At 43.6% G+C, this 22,754-nt stretch overlaps 1 protein-coding gene across 2 annotated transcripts in view; it reads right to left on the reverse strand.

Annotated features, from left to right (window-relative positions):
• Positions 1-20,172, reverse strand: part of LOC140483949 (uncharacterized) — a 61,287-nt gene extending 41,115 nt beyond the window's left edge. For both annotated transcript variants that reach the window (XM_072582821.1, XM_072582820.1), the window contains exons 1-3: positions 19,498-20,172; positions 13,408-13,608; positions 2,854-3,067 (exon numbers count right to left, since the gene is read on the reverse strand). In XM_072582821.1, the coding sequence (XP_072438922.1) occupies positions 2,854-3,067; positions 13,408-13,608; positions 19,498-20,136 (1,054 nt within the window). In that variant the 5' untranslated portion in view covers positions 20,137-20,172. The remainder of the gene's footprint in view (positions 1-2,853; positions 3,068-13,407; positions 13,609-19,497) is intronic.
• Between the last annotated feature and the right edge of the window lie 2,582 nt (positions 20,173-22,754).

Here is a 22,754-nt window from a genome sequence, read left to right on the forward strand (position 1 = left end):
GTCACTAAGCCATCAGATTCCCCTCAATGGCCTATTCCTTTTCTGAATTTCTATATTTTTATTTCTGCAGTGAGTATCTCATCATCCAAATCCCAAAACCTATCCAACATTCACATCTCAGGCATGTGATGGAATATTCTCCATTCACCTGGATGAGTTAAGAAGCTCAAGCACCTTTACTCCCTGCACCCCTTCACACACAGTGGCAGCAACATGCATCATCTACAAGATGCACAACTGCCAAGCTTCCTTTGGCAGCATCTTCTAAACCTGTAAACTCCACCATCTAGAAGGACAAAGATACCTGGAAACACTAGCACCTGTAAGCTCCCCTCCAAGTCACTTCCATCCTGACTTGGAAATACACTACATTTCCTGCAGCATCTTCAGGAGAAAGATCCTTCAATTCTCTTCTGATCAGCATTGTAGGTGCATGTGCAACACACCTCTGCATCAATACAAGAAGGCAACTGCCATCCTCTCGGGAATAATTAAGAATCAACAACAAATTCTGGCCGACATTCCAAGAAAGAATAAAACGCCTTTATAAAACCTTGGTTTGGTTTCAAATGGAGGACTGCGTTCAATTCTGCATCAGAAAATTCATGAGAATTGCTCTGGATACAGGGGCAAGGGGATAAACTGAACATAGGATTGGTCTTCTTCAAAGAAAGAGGGTTTGAAAGAAGATTTAGCAGTAGTGTTAAGGTTCATAAGGGATCTAGACGAGTCAATGAAGAGGAGCCATTCTCAACGATGGAAGGTTCAAGAACTGGAGGATACCAATTAAATCTACAAGTACGATAGAATACTCTCCAGAAAGCTGGGGGTTGGCTAATGTGGTGCTATTATTTAAGGAAAGCTGTAAGAAAAAGCCAGAGAACTCTAGACCAGTGAGCTTTAAGTCACAAGGATGTTACCAGGACTGGGGGAGTTTGAATCATAGGAACAGACTGAATAGGTTGAGGCATCTTTTTCTGAAGTGTTGGAAGCTGAGGGGTGACTTTACAGAGGTGTATAAAATCATGGGAGGCCTGGAAAGGGTGAATAGCCAAGGTCTTTTTCCTAGGGTGGGGAAGTCCAAAACTAGAGGGTATAGATTTAAGGAGTGAGGAGAAAGATTTAAAAAGGACCTTAGGGGTAATTCTTTCACACTGAGGGCGGTGCACCTATGGAACAAGCTGCCCAAGAGATTGGTGGAGGCAGTTATATAATAACAGAAACGTTATATAATAATAACAAAAACATTTAAAAGGCATCTGGATGGGTATATGATTGGAAGGGTTTAGAGGGATATGGGTCAAACGCTGTCAAATCAGACAAGGTCATATTGGGACTTCTTAAGAGGTGAGGACTGCAGATGCTGGAAGTCAGGGTCAAGAGTGTGGTGCTGGAAAAGCACAGCAGGTCAGATAGCATCAGAGGAGAGGAGGATCGACGTTTCGGGTATGAGTCTGATAAAGGGGGCTCATGCCCAAAACGTCAATGCCCAGCACCACACTCTTGACTCAGATTGGGATCTCTCATCGGCACAAACAAGTTGACCCAAAGGGCCTGTTGCTGTATGACTTTATGACTACCTGGATGTGTGTAGCTCCAACAGCACTCAAATAGTCTGATTGGTACTACATCAAACACCTTCAATATTCACCATTTACTCGCTCCATCAGTGAACATAACATATAAAAGATGCACTGAAGGAATTCACCTTTGAGAACATCTTCCAAAAAGGGATCAATTGGATTTCCTTATACAGCTAAGATGAATCAAATCTTTCTGATTCAACTGCATGTAACTTTATCCCTTAGGAGTGAATCTCTTGTAAAGAGTCCAGGAGAATGGTAGGGCGGAGGATTGAAGTCTTTGCATTAAAAGCATGGCTAGGGATCATGCATAGTGAGGCATCTGGGAGCAAGACATGGAGGCCAAGCAGAGTGTAAGATTATTGGGGTGTATAAAACAGAAACAAAAATTCTGAAGATCTGAAATAAATACAAAAGTCAGCAGGTGGTGCATATGAAATACTGACATGCGTGGGATGCATATGGAATGTATTGTACATTACTTTAAAGCATTCAGAATCCTTTCAACCTCTACATCACATTCCAGATTAGCTCTGTACTCAACTCAGTGAATCAACAAATTCCACTCAAATATACATGTTGTAGAAATGCAATAGTTAAAACTAGTCAGGGAATAAGTTGACACATAATCATGGAATTAATGCTCAGAGTTGAATGTGACACCTCTGTTGAGTTCCTCAGCACTGTAAGATAGGACTTGAAATGTTATCGGTTTCTCTCTCCACAAATCTTGCTAAATGTGCTGAGGATTTCCAACATTCTCTGTTTTTAGTTCAGATCTCCAGCCTCTATGGTATTATGCTTTTGACCCAATCATGGAGCTACTTACAACCACTGACGTGAAGTTCAAGTTTTGAAGTAAAGAAACCAGTTACATTTCAGTTTGATAACAACACACCAGAGAACGGTCAACGAGTTGAAAAGGAAATGAAGAAATTCAAGACAAGAATTGATACGCAAAATAGTAATTGAACAACGAGTGACCTTCAAACAAAGGAGATAGTTAAGGTTCAGAATAGACATGAGGGGAAAAAAAGATAACTAAATTCTCCATGATCACTCCATGATTGTATGCCATGTTTGTACAGATATGGGGTTATATCCAACATTTTTATCTGTATTGTTAAAATAATGGTTCCCAACTCCACCCCTTCATTGAAAAGTGGGGATCTAAATTGGGATTTACAAGAACTGACCACAATGAAAGTTTATATTGTGGCATTTGGTGGATTTGGGAAGTAGGCTGCACAGAGTTACATTTGAATGTTACCTTTCTCGAGCATTCTTTCAGTAAAAGAGATGCCATAGTATTGGCACATTTTCAGGATTTTCTTATATTCCTCAAGGCAGCGTTGCCTATGCACATTGTTTGCCTTTCCCATCTCTCCAGCTATTGTAGTCGGTAGTGAATGACAGGCTATGGTACGCTTCTCTCCTCTCACAAGCAGACATTTTCCCATCAAATCCATGTAATGCAGTTTGTCCTGCAAGGTTCAGAAGAGAACAGGGATAACGAATGACAAATATTGAATCATATCTTTCAATTGACTCTAACATTAGCAAAACCAGAGAGAGCCACGTTGTTGACAGAGCCAACAATCCAGGTAATAACGGCCATGATTCTCTCCAAGGGAACTGCCCTATTCACTGGCCTGACCATTACTGACCGTCTGTTAGAAATGGTGCTTGGCAAGGAAGTCAACTATATGAAAAAAGGTCCAATTAGTTGACCTCAAAATCCAGTTGAAATTCTGTGCTCAGCATATTGGATGATCAAAAAGAAAGGCCGATTTGGCAAAGGTACAGGCAAAAATAAAGCATAGTAAACTTAAATGTGTGTTTCTAAAGAGAGAGCAACACATACAAGTCCAAAAGTTAAAAAAAAATCAAAGCATTATGGGTCTTTTTCTCCTCAATAGGATGCACACAATACAGAGATACCAGTGTGGGGGAGGTAGTGAGAAAAGTTTGGTGATGTTTCAGACAAGAGCTGCTGGGTGTATGGGAAAACTCAAGAGGACTGGAGTTTTACTTGCTATACTTCCCCTGGGAGCAACTGGGAGGATACTGTGAAGGATTTACATTATACCAAATCTCTGTGTTAACCTTAGCAAAAGAGACAGTTGACAAATACAATGTCGTTGATGCCGGCATTCAAAGGCACATATGATTGCAGTGTGGGAGACTGCCTCTCTGGTGCCAGAATCAAGGGAGTCAATCATCAGCTACAGAACACTGCTAATTGGTAACAACACAATAGTAAATGGTTAATTTTGCATTAGAGTGACAGACCAACAACTGAATCAAGAAGCGTGGTGCTGGAAAATCACAGCAGGTCAGGCAACATCCAAGGAGAAGGAGAATAGATGTTTCCAGCATGAGTCTGATGAAGGGCTCGTGCCCGAAACGTCGATCCTCCTGCTCCTCAGATGCTGCCTGACCTGCTGTGATTTTCCAGCTCCACACTTTTCAACTCTGATCTCCAGCACCTGCAGTCCTCACTTTATCCTAGTTCAAGGAATTGACCCTACTGACCCCAGATCAGAGAAACTGATGTTGATACAATCAATCAGCATCAGAGTTCAACACACTAGAACCTGTCAGAGAGAGTAAAAGTAAATTGGGCGAAAAATATTATTTTATGACAACCATTCAGAAGATGGATAAGAACAAAGTGGGAGATTAAGTTCATAATTTAACGATATAACAAACTAGTTTTCTGCAGTTCTAAAGTTTATACAATTCACTTTCCATTTGTTCTTTTAGTGCTATGTAGTGTCAATGGCAAGATGGTGGAGTAGTGACAATTTCACTAGACAAGTAATGCAGAGATCCAATTAGTGATTTGAGGACCATAGCAATTAGTGGTATTTGAATTTGACAAACCTGGAATTGAAATCACGATTAGGAAGCTATAAATAAAAACACAGTGCTGGAGAAATTTGCCAGGAGAAATAAAATCAGAAAGTGCTGGAGAAATTCAACAGATAAAGCAGCATCTGTGGAAAGAGAAACAGAGCAAAGCTTTTGAGTCCAACATAACTTTTCTTTGGACTGAAAGGGAATGAAAAGTAATCTATTACAGAGGAGGAGCATCAGGAACTGTTGGCAAGAGCAAATGACATAGGGATTGCTAATGCTAAGTATGAACAGTTGAAAATACTTCAGCACTGCTGAGAGCAAACTCACATAAAGACGACACCAAGGAAGGGGAGTGATCAAAATAGAGGTCAAAGTTCATGGTCAGTGTTCTATTTCAGACCTGTAGCATCCAGAACAGGTCTGAGGAAGAGTCACTGGACCGGAAATGCCAACTCTGATTTCACTCCACAGACGTTGCCAGACTTGCTGAACTTTCCAGCAATTTCTGTTTTTGTTTCTGATTTCCAGCATCCACAATTCTTTTAGTTTTTAACATGGTTTGCAGGCTGTTCTCCAAATTGTTCTTCAGGCTTCTGAATCCACCTCTCCCCAAAACATCAAACAGACAATGTATTACTTTGTTCAGTCCCCTAGTTTCATAAGTCACTCCAAAATAAGCTTCACTTTCATGTCATCCTCAAGATGGTCTATTTCCATCTAGAGATCATTCACCACTTTCTCAGCTCATCTGCTACTGAAACCCTCATCTAGGTTTTTGTTAACTCTGTACTTGACTGTCCCAACATACACTTGGCTGGTGTTCCACAGTCTTTCCTCCATACACTTGAGACTGTCCAAAATTATTGTTTACTGCGTTTGAACACATACCCAGTCCCAATTAACCTGTCACCCCTAGGCCCACTGACCCCTACGCTGACTTCCCACATCTTGATTTTCAAATGTTCATTCCTATTCCTTCCATTGCCTTGCCCTCCCCTATCCCTTAATTTCCTTCAGCACCACAAACCTTGATGATGATTTCTCTAATCTTCCAACTGTGGCCTCTTTTATCATCCATAGTTTTAACCCACCTCCAACCTTCGATTACCTGTGCCTTAAAAACTGAAATACTCTCAATCACTCAATATCTACATCACTCACTTCCTTTAAGATACTTCTTATAGACAACCTCCTTGTCCAAGCTGTTGGCCATCTAATCTGCTGGCCCTGAAGCTTTTGAAAGGAAGCAAATAAATCAAACAAAGCATTAAAAAAGAAGATAAAAGAAGAAGATGATAAACAGTTTGGAAGAATCACAGAGGCTTAGCTATAGTGAATTTCACACACTATTTCATTTCTCTCACTCTGTCAAGTCTGGCAAAATGTTTATAAGCTGATGGATGTCAGAGTGTGAGGCAAGAGATCCTGAGAATCTGATCTGTCTTCAGCAAGTACCTAGCTACGGGACTACTCAAATAATAGTAAGAAGATTATTGTGTTAAACTGGTTTCCAATGGCTTTCCAGTGTCCAAAGAAGACAGACGCTCACAGTATTATATATCATGATGCAACTTTATCAGGGCCACATCCAGGGAGTAGTTCCATGTAGTGCAATGGTCAAGGTGTGTTTTGATATAATGGCAGGGACATTACCAGATGGCAGAGACAATGGTAGATTGTGTTCAGGCTTCTGGCCCGTCCATTCTCTCATGTAACTGACCACATCTTGTTTTAAATTTTATTTTTCTTCATTTGACTTTTGAATCAAATACATTTTTTCTTCCTTTTGCAGCTGCGGTGGTGTAGAAAGACATTGCAACAAGCTATTAAGTGGCGGATCCAGTCACAGCTTGAGCACCTGTTCCAGCATCAACAGATTGGGGTTAATCTTTTTTAACCTTTGCTGTTTCGGTGATGTGCATTCTCAGGAGTTAATTTGGATGGTCTGTCAGTCCTCCAAGTTGAGAATGGGTCCTGGTCCTCGAGAGTTGGTACAGTCTCCTGGCTATGGCGGAGGCTGCAGTATCGGCTGGCAGAGGTGACATATTGGGTTCGGTCAGTGGTGGCAGGGGCTACTTCAGCGTGCTTCCTCCTTATAGGATCCTTAGTGTGGAAACAGGCCATTTGGCCCAACAAGTCCACATCGACACTCCGAAGAGTAATCTATCCAGACCCATTCCCCTACCTAATATTTCCCCTGATTAATGCACCTAACCTATGCAGCTCTGGACACTAAGGGCAATTTAGCAAAGACAATTCACCTAACTTGCATATCTCTGGACTTAGGAGGAAACCAGAGCACCCGGAGAAAACTCACGCAGACACAGGGAGAATGTTCAAACTCCTCACAGACAGTCACCCAACGCAGGAATCGAATCCTACTGTAAGGCAGCAGTACTAACCACTGATGTGCCCTTGGTGTTGCAGCCTCGCGGTTTTGATAGCTGTGCAGTAAGGCATGTCCTGTAGCCACTTATGGAAAAAATCAATAAGCCATGGTTTGAACAAAAAAACCAAATTTGTCTTAAATTATAACTTAAAAATAATAAGTTATGTATTTAAAATGGTGCCGGACTAATTATGGCCTCTTATACATTTATGAGAATACAGGAAAATGTGTATGTAACAATAAGTTAGTGTGCCATATATATTATCCTAAACAAAGTATAATCACTGTCATCGGTAAGTTTTATCATTTTGAATTATTTCAGAACTTAATAGCAAAGATGTAAGCAAGTTAATTAACACTGCTGAATTCTAACAAATGTGGAAGGATACTTGCTCTGAATTCACTCTCTTTCTTAATTACTTCACACTGCTGTGACACATTTATCTTCAAGTTGCTGTATTTAGCCCATGTTGCCAAACCACATTATTCAAATCTGCCCTTTCCCCAGGTGAGAACTTTTACGACTTCTTGATCTCTGTCCTTTTGGTAAAAGCCAAACCTTTTTAGTTTTTTTGTATCTTTAATTGAAAACTAAAATGGCAAATAGAAGCGTTAAATGCCAAGGATTGCATATAGAGTCACAGAGATGTACAACATGGAAACAGACCCTTCAGTCCAACCTGTCCATGCCAACCAGCTATCCCAACCCAATCTAGTCCCACTTGCCAGCACCCGCCCCATATCCCTCCAAACCCTTCCTATTCATATACCCATCCAGATGCCTTTTAAATGTTACAATTGTACCAACCTCAACCACCTCCTCCGGCAGTCCATTCCAGACATTCTGCGTGAAAAAGTTGCCCCTTAGGTCTCTTTTATATCTTTCCCCTCTCACCCCAAACCTATGCCCTCTAGTTCTGGACTCTCTGACCCCAGACAAAAGACTTTGTCTATTTATCCTATCCATGCCCCCCATAATTTTGTAAACCTCTATAAGGTCACCCCTCAGCCTCCAACACTCCAGGGAAAACAGCCCCAGCCTGTTCAGCCTCTCCCTACAGCTCAAATCCTCCACCACTGGCAACATCCTGGTAAATCTTTTCTGAACCCTTTCAAGTTTCACAACATGTTTCCAATAGGAAGGAGACCAGAATTGCATGCAATATTCCAACAGTGGCCTAACCAATGTCCTGTATGACCGCCCAACTCCGGTACTCAATACTCTGACCAATAAAGGAAAGCATACTGAATGCCTTCTTCACTATCCAAATCTACCTGTGACTCTACTTTCAACGAGCTATGAACCTGCACTCCAAGGTCTCTTTGTTCAGCAACATTCCCTAGGGCCTTACCATTAAGTGTATTAAGTCCTGCTAAGATTTGCTTTCCCAAAATGCAGCACCTCGCATTTATCCAAATTAAACTCCATCTGCCACTTCTTAGCCCATTGGCCCATCTGATCAAGATCCTGTTGTAATCTGAGGTAACCCTCTTCGCTGTCCACTACACCTCCAATTTTGGTGTCATCTGCAAACTTACTAACTGTACCTCTTATGCTCACATCCAAATCATTTATATAAACAATGAAAAGTAGAGGCACCAATCCTTATGGCACTCCACTGGTCACAGGCCTCCACTCTGAAAAACAAGCATCCACCACCACCACCTGTCTTTTACCTTTGAGCCAGTTCTGTATCCAAATGGCTAATTGTCCCTGTATTCCATGTGATCTAACCTTGCTAACCAGTCTACCATGAGGAACCTTTATCGAACGCCTTAAAGAAGGCCATTTAGATCAGATCAACCGCTCTACTCTTATCAATCCTCTTTAGAACTTCTTCAAAAAACTCAATCAAGTTTGTGAGACATGATTTCCCAATCACAAAGCCATGTTGACTATCCCTAATCAGTCCTTGCCTTTCCAAATACATGTACATCCGGTCCCTCAGGATTCCTCCAACAACTTGCCCACCACCAATGTCAGGCTCACTGGTCTACAGTTCCCTGGCTTGTCCTTATCACCCTTCCTAAACAGTGGTACCACGTTGGCCAACCTCCAGTCTTCTGGCACCTCACCTGTGACTATCAATGATACAAATATCTCAGCAAGGGGCCCAGCAATCACTTCCCTAGCTTCCTACAGAGTTCTAGGGTACATCTGATCAGGTCCTGGTGATTTATCCACCTTTATGTGTTTCAAGACATAAGGCACTTCCACCTCTGCTACACTTTTTTAAAAAGTTACTAAAACTCATTTTATGTGCTGTTTACAAAGCTGATGGTTCAAGCAGGGAGAAAGCCTAGTTACATGTGAGCTAGAGCCACAAGGTCTACCAATAAAGCCAACAACATGTATCTGATTTGTTCATGAAATATTGCCAACAACTATGCAATTGAGTCCAAGGTAGCTGAACAGCTTGTGTGAAATTAAGGTTAGGTCAGAGGCCATCAGGCAGGGAACAAACCATTGTACTCTGTAGTAGAAAACATCTCAAGCCTGAAGTTTAACCCAGCTTATTTTCCCTTTCCAGTTATCGTAAGCTTTTAATTCACAAGTGAAATACTTTATAAGTGTGAACCAATCCTGCAAACAAGTAAAAATACCTGGAGAAGGAAGATCAAGAAGCAGCATTTTGATCAGCGCAAATAAAATTTCAGCAAATCCTGCAACCAGAGATCACTGCACTACCTTTCTAATCTTCCCTTCAGCCCAGTAACACACAGGCGTTTTGTTTGTGTCTGTCTGTATGTGTGTATAAAAGAGGAGTTTAAGTAAGTTAGAGTCATAGAGATCTACAGGATGGAAACAGACCCTTCGGTCCAACGTGTCCATGCCGACCAGTTATCTCAATCCAATTTAGTCCCACCTGCCAGCAACCGGCCCATATCCTTCCAAACCCTTTCTATTCACATACCCATCCAGGTGCCTTTTATATGTTGCAATTGTACCAGCCTCCAACACTTCCTCTGGCAGCCCAACCCATACACGTACCAGCCTCAATGTGAAAAGGTTGCCCTCAGGTCTCTTTTATATTTTCCCCTCCCACCCCAAATCTATGCCCTCTAGTTCTGGACTCCTCAACCCAGGTAAAAGACTTTGTCTATCTATCCTATCCATGCCCCTCATAATTTTGTAAACCTCTAGAAGGTCACCCCTCAGCCTCCGACACTCCAGGAAAAACAACCCCAGCCTGTTCAGCCTCTCCCTACAGCTCAAATCCTCTAGCCCTGGCAACATCCTTGTCAATCTTTTCTGAACCCTTTCAAGTTTCACAACATCTTTCCGATATGAAGTAGGCCAACAGCAATGGGCACAGTGGTTAGCACTGTTGCCTCACAGTGCCAAGACCCCGGTTCAATTCCTGCCTCAGGCAACTGACTGTGTGGAGTTTGCACATTCTCCCAGTGTCTGCGTGGGTTTCCTCCGGTTTCCTCCCACAATCCAAAAAATGTGCAGGTTAGGTGAATTGGCCATGCTAAATTGCCTGTAGCGTTAGGTGAAGGGGTAAATGTCGGGGAATGGGTCTGGGTGGGTCGGTGTGGACTTGTTGGGCTGAAGGGCCTGTTTCCACACTAAGTAATCTAATCTAATCTAATCTAAATATTCCAACAGAGAGTTTTAATAAGTAGAATTGTACGCCAATGACTCATAATTGTCTATCTGCAGTTACAATCTATTTATTTGTAATAAACAGAAATTCTTGATAAGTACAGTCATTTGGCCTGGTAAATTGGGGGAAATCTACATTTTTAAAAATCATTTAACTTTTGTCGTGACTCTGGGAGTAGAGAGGCTTGATTTCTGGGATCATACTCAAGTGAAGTGTATTTTCTTTTACATAACTACATTAAATCTGACTGTTTTTCATTAGGGACATCCCTTACATCCTAAAAGGAAGTTCAAAATGACTCTGCCTCTTGTTAGTTTTGTTACAAACTGGTTAAAAAATTCTGAACACAAAATTCTGCAGCCACTGTATCTTCATACTGAATTTTTCTCTGTTAATATTGAACTGGTTGACCCCTCCCCCACTCTTCGTGTCTAGCTATTTCTGTACCTCTCAACAATTTACCTTTATATTAACATCATCGCTCTGACTCTTTGAGAATCCATCATACACACACAGCATGTTATATTTTTGCTTTTCTGTTTAACCTATACAAACTAATTTGATTAATCTTCTGGTGTATCAAGCCCACTCACAAATATTACACTTCTCTCCTTGATAAAAATTATTTCTCTCATTTGTTGAACCTGTAACCAGCCAAGTCAAACAGCCCATCCAGCCTAGCTTTAGGTCTTTAGGTCATGTTTCAGTATCAGTTCTGACAATTTTGCCCAAATGCAGCAAATTCAAAGACGCAGAATATGACTTGTCAATTGACATCTTCATCTAAAACTCCTGTAAGCCTTTTTTATCCATTACAGCCTCTGTCACACATCAACCAACACAGCCTCATGATGAAGGAAAAATGCTCTAACTTAAGCATGTCATTGTCTGAGCTGCTTTGGCAGTCTATTTATGGCTATGACTATGACTATGACAAATTAGAGCACTTCCAATAACACTTACATCAAGACTTGGCCATTATCAAGTGTTGTACTTTAACCAACATGACATTTCAACCTGGTAGTGCTGCAATACAGGACTTAGCTATTTGGCATTTCATTTGACTTTCATGCCAAATAGCTTAGCAGCATCCATTAAACATGGCTAAATGATGCCAGAAGTATCAGATCAGATCAAAGTTCCATAGTCTTGTCACACTCGGTCATTAATTGTGGTGCACAATTAATTAACAGACAGAGAAGGAGGCTCCACAAATGATGAGGAAGCCCAGATCATCAGTGAAAAAAACACAGCTGATGCATTTACAGCAAGCTTTGGCCGAAATCATGGAGTCGATGAGCCATCTTAGCTTCTGCCGAAGGTCCTCAGCATCACAAATGCAAGCTATGAGCAAATTCAATTAGTTGCTGTAGTTGTGGGTATGTTTGCCAAGCTGGAACGTTGATTTGTAGACGTTCCGTCCCCTTTCTAGGTGATATCCTCAGTGATATCACTTCAAAAGGGAACGAAACATCTGTGAATCAACTTCCCAGCTCATCAAATATACCCACAACTATAGCAACTGGCACCCACGCAACAAATCTTTATGCAAACATTGAAAGTCAATTAGTTCAATGCAATATCACCAAATAGGAGACGACACTGGATATGCAGTAGTTCTGGGCTCACACAATATTCCAACAATAGGACTAGCTGCACCTTTAACCAAGTTGCTCTAGTACAGCTATAACATTGGCATCTACTCACAAATTGCAAATTTGCCCAGGTATGTCCTATACAAAAAAGCAGGGCTAATCTAACCCTATTATGTCCCATTAGTCTACTATTGATCATCAGTGAAGCCATAGAGTCAGAGTCACACAGCACTGATACAGGCCCTTCAGCCCAAACTGGTCCATGCCAACCAAAACGTCCATCCACGCTAACCCCATTTCACTGCACTTGGTCCCTATTCTTCTAAACCCTTCGTAACCAGTGAATTTATCCATAAGCCTTTTAAATGTTGTTAATGTACCCACCGAAACCACTTCCGCGAGCAGCTCATTTCATATGCATATTAGATTAGATTCCCTACAGCGTGAAAACAGGCCATTTGGCCCACAAGTCCACACCGACTCCAAAGAGTAACCTACCAAGACCCACTTCCCTCTGACTAACACCTAACACTATGGGCAATTCACCTGACTTGCACATCTTTGGACTAAGGAAGAAAACCAGAGCACCTGGAGGAAACCCACACAGACACGGGGAGAACGTGCAAACTCCACACAGACCTGAGGCTGGAATCAAACCAGGATCCTTAGCACTGTGCTGCCCTATTACTGTCTGTGTAAATAAGTTGTCCCTCAGGTTCCCTTTTATTCTTTTCCCCTCTAACCTTAAACCGATGCCCTCTCGCCCTTAATCCCCAATCCTGGAAAAAGGACAGAATGCATTCACCCTATTCCTGACACGAGGTGTAAATGACTGTTCTTGATGTCATGGCAGCACTTGATCAAACATAGAACATGGAACCCTGGCAAAACCAGAGTCAATAGAAATCAAGGGGAAAGCTCTCCACTGGTTAGTGCTACCTGGAACAAAAGGATTGTTACAGTTGTTGGAAATTAATCACCCAAGGCCCATAACAACACTGCAGATGCTCCTTAAGGTAGATATTTGCTAAATAACCTGCTCAGAAATGTGACTACACATGTCTGGAGCAGGTGAGACTTAAACCTGAGTGTTCTAGACCAGAGGTAGGGATTCTGCCACTGCACCACAACAGACCCCTCGGCATTCCTCACGATAATTGACTAGTCCCAACCATCTTCAGCTGTTTTAGCAATGGCCTCCCCTCACCATAAGGTCAGAAGTAGAGATGTTCTCTGATGATTGCACAATGTTCAGTACCAGTCCATTCATGACTCCACAGATACTGAACCATGTGCATCAAGACTAGATCATGTTCACGGACCCCTTGACAAGTCAGTCACTGAATTTAAATCCTTGAGATCCTCACCTTGTCAAACTGCATGAAGACATCTTGTGAATGTTTCTCTTTCTGTTCTGTTTTACTGCTTGAGAAGATGTCCTCAGATCCCCGCTGTTCTTGATCCCAATTTTCCTTAAGTAGTTCCTCTGGCTCCAGAGAGGATAAATTCATCATCAAACCAATGTCATAAAATGAGCTCAATTCCATTTCTTTCTGCAAAGTGTTTATCTGTAACACATGGTCAAAATTATTGCAATAACCTGAGGACTAAATACTTCATTATTACTTTTGTTATGAGGGGGCAGGAATGAGAAAGGTGAGTAGGAGATTTGGGGCAAGTGAGAGCAGGGTATGCAAGCAGGAGGCAGAACAAAGTGGAAGAAGGCTGAGAGCATAGGTTGGTGAGGATATGGCAATGTGGTGTGGGCGGAGTATCTGGAGGAAGGAAGGAAGTGGAGAGGGGGGAACGAAAGAAGTGGGGTGGGAGGAAAAGTACAGGGCGGGTGATGGACAAGCGGTCGGGGGTGGGGGGAGGTGGGCAGGGAGGATGAGTAGGAGTGCTAATAAGCAGGGTGGAAATCTAGGCAACAGGAAGGTTTGGGAGAGTAGAGGAGGAAAGGGAGACAACATTGCCCCAAATTTTGTTGCCACAGGTTCAAGAGAAGGGCACATGAACAGAGCGAGGGTTAGAGCGAGGGGAAGAGCGAGTGTGGAGGAGAGTAATGGGGAGTGACAGGGAAGGGAGGAAGAGTGAGGGAAGAGGGTGCATAGGGGTAGAGAAGTGCTTTATTCCAGAGTTTTTCAACCAGTCAGCTGTGGCACACCATTATAGCGTGAGAACTGTCCTACTGTGCTGTGAACGTTTGTACAAAGATAATAAGAATCAATGTAAAACAAACATGGTTTCATCTTAAACATTATTCTATCTAGTCAAAATTACAACTCTTAAAATTCATGAAAATTAATCAAAGTAAAAGCAAGGAATCAATGTTTTGATTCTTAAACATGAATATTCTAAACACAGGTCATCAAAGGGCAAAATTGAGATGACATGATAGTTTTTAATAGTGATCATAGAAACCATGCAATGGTATTCACATCTTTTTTTGTTAATAGTAAAACAAGCTAACATTAGTCATGTCATTAATTTGACTGTAACCATATTTCATCACAACAGCTGACATTAAAAGAAAAAGCGAAATATGCAGAGCTCCGGACGGAGTGCACAATGAAGCTGAAGTTTGAAAACGCGCATTTGTACATATGTTGGCTCTCAGCAGAATGTCAATATCTGATGATTGCTGGTCATGCTATTTCTGTACTCTTGCCATTTCTAGCATCATATTTCTGTGGACTAGCATTTTCCACAATGACATATGTTAAAAAAGATGAGGAAGTACTGGCGAGTGGAGCAAGATTAGTGAGTGCCCCTCTCAATTCCTCTCTGGATCAAAAGGTTGTATACACACCGACAGGCTCTGATTTCCCATAAACCTGGTAAATTACAATATTTTCTTTACTTTTTGTTCTAGTTCATTGAACTTAAATTCTGTATTGTGTAACTTAAAACAAAATGTACTTCTCAAAATATTGTTATAAATAGGAAATGTGAAATTCAGACCCCGGAACCAAGTGTAGTGTGTGGAACAGATTTGCAGTTGAATATAGTGCATCTTTGCCTGTGGTTATGAAACATTAATATATTTAATGTAATGTTTATGTAATTGAAAAGTGTTGCACTGGAAAAGCATAGCAGGTCAGGCAACATCCGAGGAGCTGGAGACTCAATGTTTCGGGCACAAGCCCTTCATCAGGAATGTGGGATGGGGAAGGGAGAAGTGGGCTGAGAGACAATTAGGAGGGTGGGAGTGGGGCAAGGCATCTGGGAAGGCAATAGGTAGGTGCAGGTGGGAGGTGATAGTGATAGGTTAGAGGAGAAGGTGGGAAGAAAGATGGACAGGTCAAGAGGGCAGTACAGAGTTGGGGAGTTGTATCTGGGATGAAGCGGGGGAATTGGAGATAAGGCAGTGTGTTTGGAGGGTCCCAAGGGTGGAAGATGAGGCATTCTTTCTTCAGTTGTCAGGTGGCTTGGATTTGGCGGTGGAGGCGGCCCAGGACATGCATGTCCTTGGCAGAGTGGGAGGGGGAGTTGAAGTGGTTGACCACAGGACAGTGGGGGTTGTTTGGTACATGTGCCCCAGAGATGTGCCCCGAAATATTCCACAAGTTGACATCCCGTCTCCCCTCTGTAGAGGAGACCACATCGAGAATAACAGACGCAGTAGATGAGGTGTTTAGATATGCAGGAAAATCTCTGCTGGATGTGAAAGGATCCCTTTGGGGCCTTGGATGGAGGTGAAGGGGCAGGTGTGGGCGCAGGTTTTACATCTCTTACGGCGGCAAGGAAAGGTGCCAGGAGTGGAGGATAGGTTGGTGGGGGGCGTGGACCGAAAGAGGCCTGGGTGGAATGATTCTAGATTGCTGAGGTGGGTATGGCAGCAAATCAAGGAAGCGTTGACAGACATTTTCCAGCCAGGATTAGTTCCAGGCTACTGGAGGGTTACAAATGTGAATGCATACGGTGTGTTAGCTTTTATCGGTAGAGGGATTGATATTTGGAGCCACAAGGTCATGGTGCAGCTGTACAAAACTTTGGTGCGGCTGCACTTGGAGTATTGCATACACTGCTGGTCACTGTATTAAAGGGAGGATGTGGAATCCTTGGAAAGGGTTCAGAGGAGATTTATGAGGATGTTGCCTGGTATGGAGTGAAGGTCTTACGAGGAAAGGCTGACGGACTTGAGGCTGTTTTCATTAGAGAGGATGGTTGAGTGGTGACTTAAATGAGACATATAAGATAATCAGAGGGTTAGATAGGGTGGACAGTGAGAACCTTTTTCCTCAGATGGTGATGGCAAGCACAAAGGAACATAGCTTTAGGTTGAGGGGTGATAGATATAGGACATATCTCAGAGGTAGTTTGTTTACTCAGAGAGAAGTAGGGGCGTGGAACGCACTGCCTGCAACAGTAGTAGACTCATCAACTTTAAGGGCATTCAAATGGTCATTAGATAGACATATGGACAAGAATGGAATAGTGTAGGTTAGATTGGTTTCACAGGTCGGCGCAACATCAAGGGCCGAAGGACCTGTACTGCCCTGTTCTATTGTTTAAGAAAGGGGCAAAGGATAACTACAGAATTGTCAGCTTGACATCAATAGGAGCAAAACTGATGGACACCACAGTATAGGATAAGGTGTAATACACTTGAAAAGTAAAATAAGTTATTGCAAGACCCTGTAGAGATTTTATGATTCTAATGTGATAGTTGCAAGCAATCAATTCAGCTGGAAAATGTGGGTGCACCATGGAATTAGAATATAGGATACAGTATTATATTAGAATACAGGACAGCATAGACCCTTCGGCCCTCAATGTTATGCCGATCTTTTATCCTACTCTATGATTTTACTATCATCCACATGCTTATCCAAGAGTTGCTTAAATGTCCTTAATGCATCTGATTGCTAGTGCATTCCACGCACCCACCATTCTGTGTAAAGAACCCAACACTGACATCTCCCCAAACCTTCCTCCAATCATCTTAAAATTATCCCCCCTCATGATAGCCATTTCCAGACTGGGAGAAAATCTCTGACTATCCACTCTACCTACACTTCTCATCATCTTGCACACCTCCATCAATTCGCCTCTCACCCTTCTTTGCTCCAATCAGAAAGGTTCTGGCTTCCCCAACCTTTCTTCATAAGACATGTCCTCCAGTCCAGGCAACATCCTAATAAATCTCCTCTGCACTCTTTCTAAAGCTTCCACATCCTTCCTATAATGAGACGACCAGAACTGAACACAATATTACAAGTGTGGTCTAACCAGTGCTTTATTGAGTTGCAACATAACATCGTGACTCTGAAATTCAAACTCCCTGTGAATGAAAGCAAACACACCACATGCCTTCTTAACAGCCCTATCAACATGGGTGGCAGCTTTGACAGATCTATGGACATGGACCCCAAGATCCCTCTGTTCCTCCACACTGCTAAGAATCCTGCTGTTAACCCTGAACACTGCATTCAAATTTGACCTTCCAAAAAGAATCACACTTTTACACATTGAACTCTATCTGCCACGTAGCAGGCCAGTGCTGCACCCTTTCAATGTCCCGTTGCAACCTACAACACTATCCACGACTTGTGTCATCACCAAACTTACTAACCCACCGTTTCACTTCCTCAACCAAGTCATTTATAAAAATCACAAACAGCAGAGGTTTCAGAACAGATTCCTGCAGAACACCACTGGTCAGAGCTCCAGGCTGAATACTTTCCATCTGCCACCCTCTAATTTCTACGGGTCAGCCAATTCAGTATCCAGACAGCCAGAATTCCCTGTATCCCATGCCTCCTTACAATCCCAACAAGCCTACCATGGGGAACCTTACCAAACACCTTACTAAAATCCACGTACACCACATCCACTGTTCGACCTTCATCAATGCATTTTGTCACATCCTCAAAGAATTCAGTAAGGCTTGTAAGGCATGACCTGCCCCTCACAAAATCATGCTGACTATCTCCCATCAAACTACGATTTTCCTAATAATCATAAATCCTATGTCCCAGAATCCTCTCCAATAATTTTCCCAGAGACATAAGACAGACTGGTCTGTAATTTTGAAGATATCCCTTTTGCCTTTCTCCAACAAGGAAATAACATTTGCCACTCACCAACCATCTGGCACTACTGAAATGGACAGTGAGGATGCAAAGATGATTGCCAAAGGTACAGCAATCTCTTCCCTTGTTCCAGGGTTTAGATATTTCAAAAGGAATAGGGGAGGAGAGGCATTGCTAATCAGGGATAGTATCACAGCAGCAGAAAGGGAAGTTGTCGAGGAGAGTTTGTCTTGATTGTTTTCTGGGTGGAAGTCAGAAACAGGAAAGGAGCAGTCACTTCAGTTGTAGATTCCTTTCCCCAAGCCCATTTTGGATATTACATCCCAACATGTAGGCATGTAATATCCTGCCAAAGGCTTTCTCTAGGCTGATGAGGAAGCTTTCTGCTGTCTGTCTTGCCTCTAAGCAATCTTATCCCTGAGGATTGAGAGGCTCCCAAAAATCTTCCTGTCCAGTACAGGTTTGGCTGGGGTGAATCACCAATCCCAGAGCAGACCTGACCTGATTGCTTCAACAGACCAACTAAACCATTCCACTAAAATCTATCAAAACCATTCCAAACTTCTTTCTGGAAATTTTGATTACATTAATGGCTTTGCTGACATTTGACACGTGACAATGACATGCAAGTAACTTTTTAAGATGTCTGGGCACTTTGATGGTTGAGCTCTCACTTTGTACTTTGTGATTCCCAAGTCCCCTAACCTTTGGAGTCTTCACAGAATTTCTTGTCTCACTGAGTTGAGTAGAAGCATTCAATTAGAAGATGTGTACATGTGTGTGGAAGGAGAAGAAAGAACAGAGACAAGGGGAGGAAAAACAATAGGTAGGTATACGTAAATGGCAGGTCCTTTAGGACAGAGAGATCCTTGGGTGCAAATCCATAATTCACTAAAAAGTGGCAGCATACACGTGGATAAGGTGGTAATGGTACATACCATGCTTGCCTTTGTCGGTTGGGTGCTATATACAAATATGGCTGACCATGTTGCAGTTGTATAAAACTTTAGTTACGCCACATTAGGATTGACGACTACACTAACAGGAGGGAGGGATGTGAAGGCTTTGAAAATGCTGCAAAAGAGGTTTACCAGAATAATGTCTGGTTTGGAATTTATTAGCTAGGAGGAGAGTTTGGACAAGCTTGGATTGTTTTCGATAGAATGTAGGAGGCTGAGGGGCAACTTGATAGAAGTGCATATACAAAGCTTAGAGGCGTGGATACTTAAGTACAAGGAGGTATAGATTTAAAGGTGAAAGGAGATGTGCGAGACAACTTTTCTTTAATACAGATGCACTATACTCTTCTATATTTGCTGAAAACCAAGGCGTGCGGAATGGGGAAGAACGGGGGAGGAAACAGGGACAGAAATGAGGGTGGAGAGGATAAACAGGGATGGGGTAAGGAGCACTGGAACGGACCTCGACTGGGGTGGGCTCACTCAAGCCTAGGCTGTCTTTGTGCCTGGACGCCCGCTGCTGCCTCTCCAGTGATTCGAGGACGCGGAGCTCCAGGTCGTTGGCGGAGAGTTTGCTGTTGATCCACCTCCGCACATTCTCCATGACCTGCAGCTCGGCTCGTTGCCGCTTCCTGGCAGACAGCCACTCGGTGTACTCGGCCTCATTCCAGCCCCCCGCCTCCAACCCTGAGCGTGGCGCCTCGGCCTCGGCCTCCGCCTCCTGGAGGGATTGGTCGGCCGGCAGCCGCGCGGGAAGCCGAGGCTGGGCCCGCTCCGGAGCCCTCATCGCGGTGCTGACCCTCAGCTTACATCGGGGGAACCCGAACGTCTTCGAGGCCATTTTGAAGAAGTGAGTCCTCACCATCTCCCGGCGGCGGCGGCGGCACATCGGCCAGTCCGTGACCGGGTCTGCCCCGGCGACTGCACCGTCCTCCGAGAGCGGGTCCCCTTCTGAGACCGGACCGTCCTCCGACAGCGGGACCCCTTCTGAGACCGGACCGTCCTCCGACAGCGGGACCCCTTCCATAGCCGGTTCTCCCTCCGTGACTGGATCCTCCCTCATGACCACGCCGTTTTCCATCGCTCCCTGTTTCGGAACCATGTTGTTTGAATCCGTCGTCGGACCGTTACCACGACAACCGAGCCGGCTGCTGCCGATCCTCTGCTCTGATTGGCTCACCATGTAGTGCTGTGATTGGCTAATCGAGGAGGTGGGACGGTTCGAAGTCCAAGTTCGTTCGAAATTTCATTGTCGACGGTTGGTGGTGGGGGGGGTTCATCCGGGTCCTGAGTGCAGCCCCGCCCCTTTCCTCAACTGCCCTGTTCCCCTCGGCTCCCGCCATTACAGTGGGCGTTGTTCACTGAATTATAGAGATGTACAGCGAGGAAACAGACCTTTCGGACTAACCCGTCCTTGCCGACAGGTATCCCAACCCAATCTAGTGCCACCTGCCAGCCCCCGGCCCATGTCCCACCATAGCCCTTCCTATTCAGATACCCATCCAAATATTCGAGCACTGATCCATCCCTCAGCATTTGGACGCTCGGCGTGGTACCTCCCAGCCTCAAGTTGAAAGGCCCACAATACCAAGTTATAGTTCAACAGGTTTATTTGGAAACTTTCGGAGTGCTGCTCCTTTGTCAGGGAGCTAACCTGGGTAACTGCTGTGCTGCTAGCTCGCTGTGCTTGAAGGTTTGCTTTCAGACGTTTTGTCGCCACTCTAGTCACATCATTATCCAGTTGTGTGATTTTTAACTTCGTCCTCCACATCACAGCAATCTCCCTTCTGCAACCTCGCCCTTTCCCCACAGAACTGCGTCTTTCTACAGACCCTTTCACCAATCCATCACCGCCCCCACACCGCGCTGTGGTACAACTCGAATTTTTAATTTGATTTTATAATTGTCACTAGGTAGAGTGAAAGGTTTTGTGTGCAGAACAGACAAATCATACCATACGTTAGGGTAAGAGAAATGAGCGAAGAATGCAGAGATGGCGCACAAAGAGCGGGATCAACGTTAAGTTTAAAATTTGAGAGGTCCGTTCCGGAGTCTAATAACAGCAGGGGAAAGGCTGTTCTTTAATCTGTTGATACGTGTGTTTAAACTACTGCCTGACGGAAGAGGTTGAAAAGAGATTATAACTGGGCTGGGTGGGAGAGGTCTTTGATTATGCCTTTTTGAGAAGTCCGGATGTAGTCAGTGGGTGGAAGATTAGCTTGCATGATGAACTGGATGGAATGTGTTCACAACTCTAGTTTCTTACAATCGTGAGCAAAGCAGTTGCCATATCACGCCATGATGCATCAGATAGAATGCTTTCTGTGGTGCATCTATAAGAATTGGTAAGAGTCTGTAAGTTAGTTCGCTGTGCTTTATGGTTTGTTTTCAGACGTTTTGTCATCATACTAGGTAACATCGTCAATGAGAGTCCCGGTGAAGTGCTGATGGGATGTCCCGCCTCTCTGTTTCTAAGTCTTGGTTTCTTAAAGTGGGTGATGTCATTTCCATTTCTTTTTATCAAGGGAAGGTAGATATGATCTAAATCCTGCTAGTTTGTCTGATGGTAAGAGTCTTTATAAGAATGTGCCAAATATCTTTAGCCTCCTGAGGCAGTAAAGGCATTGTGCGTTCCTGACTGTAAGGTCAACATGGGTGGACCAGGAGAGATTATTGGTGATTACCAATTCCTAGGAACTTGATGCTCTCGACCATCTCCATCTCATTGATGTAGACAGGAGTGTGCCCTTCAACTTGCCTCCTGAAGTCAATACTCAGCTGTTTTGTTGTGCTGTTGTTGAGGGAGATATAATTGTCTTTACAGCATGCCACTAAACACTTTCCTTTCCTGTATTCTGTCTCACAGTTGTTTGAGAGCTGGCCTACACCAGTGGTGTCTTCAGCGAATTTGTAGATGGCGTTAGGACAGAATTTGGCCTCACAGTCATGAGTGTAAGGGGCTGAGTACGCAGCCTTCTGGGGTGTCGGTGTATTGAGGATTAGCCTGGAAAAGGTGTTATTGTCTATTCTCACTGATTATAGACTATAGATCAGGAAGTCAAGTATCCAGTTGCAGAAAGTGGAGCAGAGACCTAGTTCTCGGAGTTTGGAGGTTAGTTTGTTTGGAATTATGGTATTGAAGGCGGAGTCAATAAGTAGGAACTTGATCTTGTATTCTTGTTAGCTAGATGTTCTTAGGGATGAGTGTAGAGCCAGGGAGATGATGTCTCCCATGGACCTGTTGCAATGGTAGGTGAATTGCAAGGGATCAAGACAGGCTGGGAGGCTAGAAATAATTTGAACCCTGACTAACCTCTTAAAGTACCCCATAATTATGGAGGTCAGAGCCACTGGATGGTAGTCATTGAAGCACACTACATGTGTTCCTCCCCTCCCAAACCCCTATCCACCTCTAAAGCCTTTTCCCACAACCCCAAGCTGCACTCCCCTCCCACAGCCCCTAACTGAAATTTCTCCCCTTCCATAACACCAAACTGTACCACTTGCCCCTTCCTCAGTCCCTGCTTGCACACAATCCCTCAGCCCCTGTTCACACAACATTCCTCAGCCCCTGCCTGCACCCCTTCCTCACACATCCCTTCCTCAGACCCTATCTGCACCAAATCCTCAGCCCTTATCTGCAACCCCTCCTCCTTCCTCAGGCCTTACACGTGCCCCATCTTTCAGTCACTACCCATATCTTCTTCCTCAGCTCCTGCA

Source organism: Chiloscyllium punctatum, chromosome 12 (genome assembly GCF_047496795.1).
Source record: "Chiloscyllium punctatum isolate Juve2018m chromosome 12, sChiPun1.3, whole genome shotgun sequence".
NCBI classification, from domain to species: domain Eukaryota; kingdom Metazoa; phylum Chordata; class Chondrichthyes; order Orectolobiformes; family Hemiscylliidae; genus Chiloscyllium; species Chiloscyllium punctatum.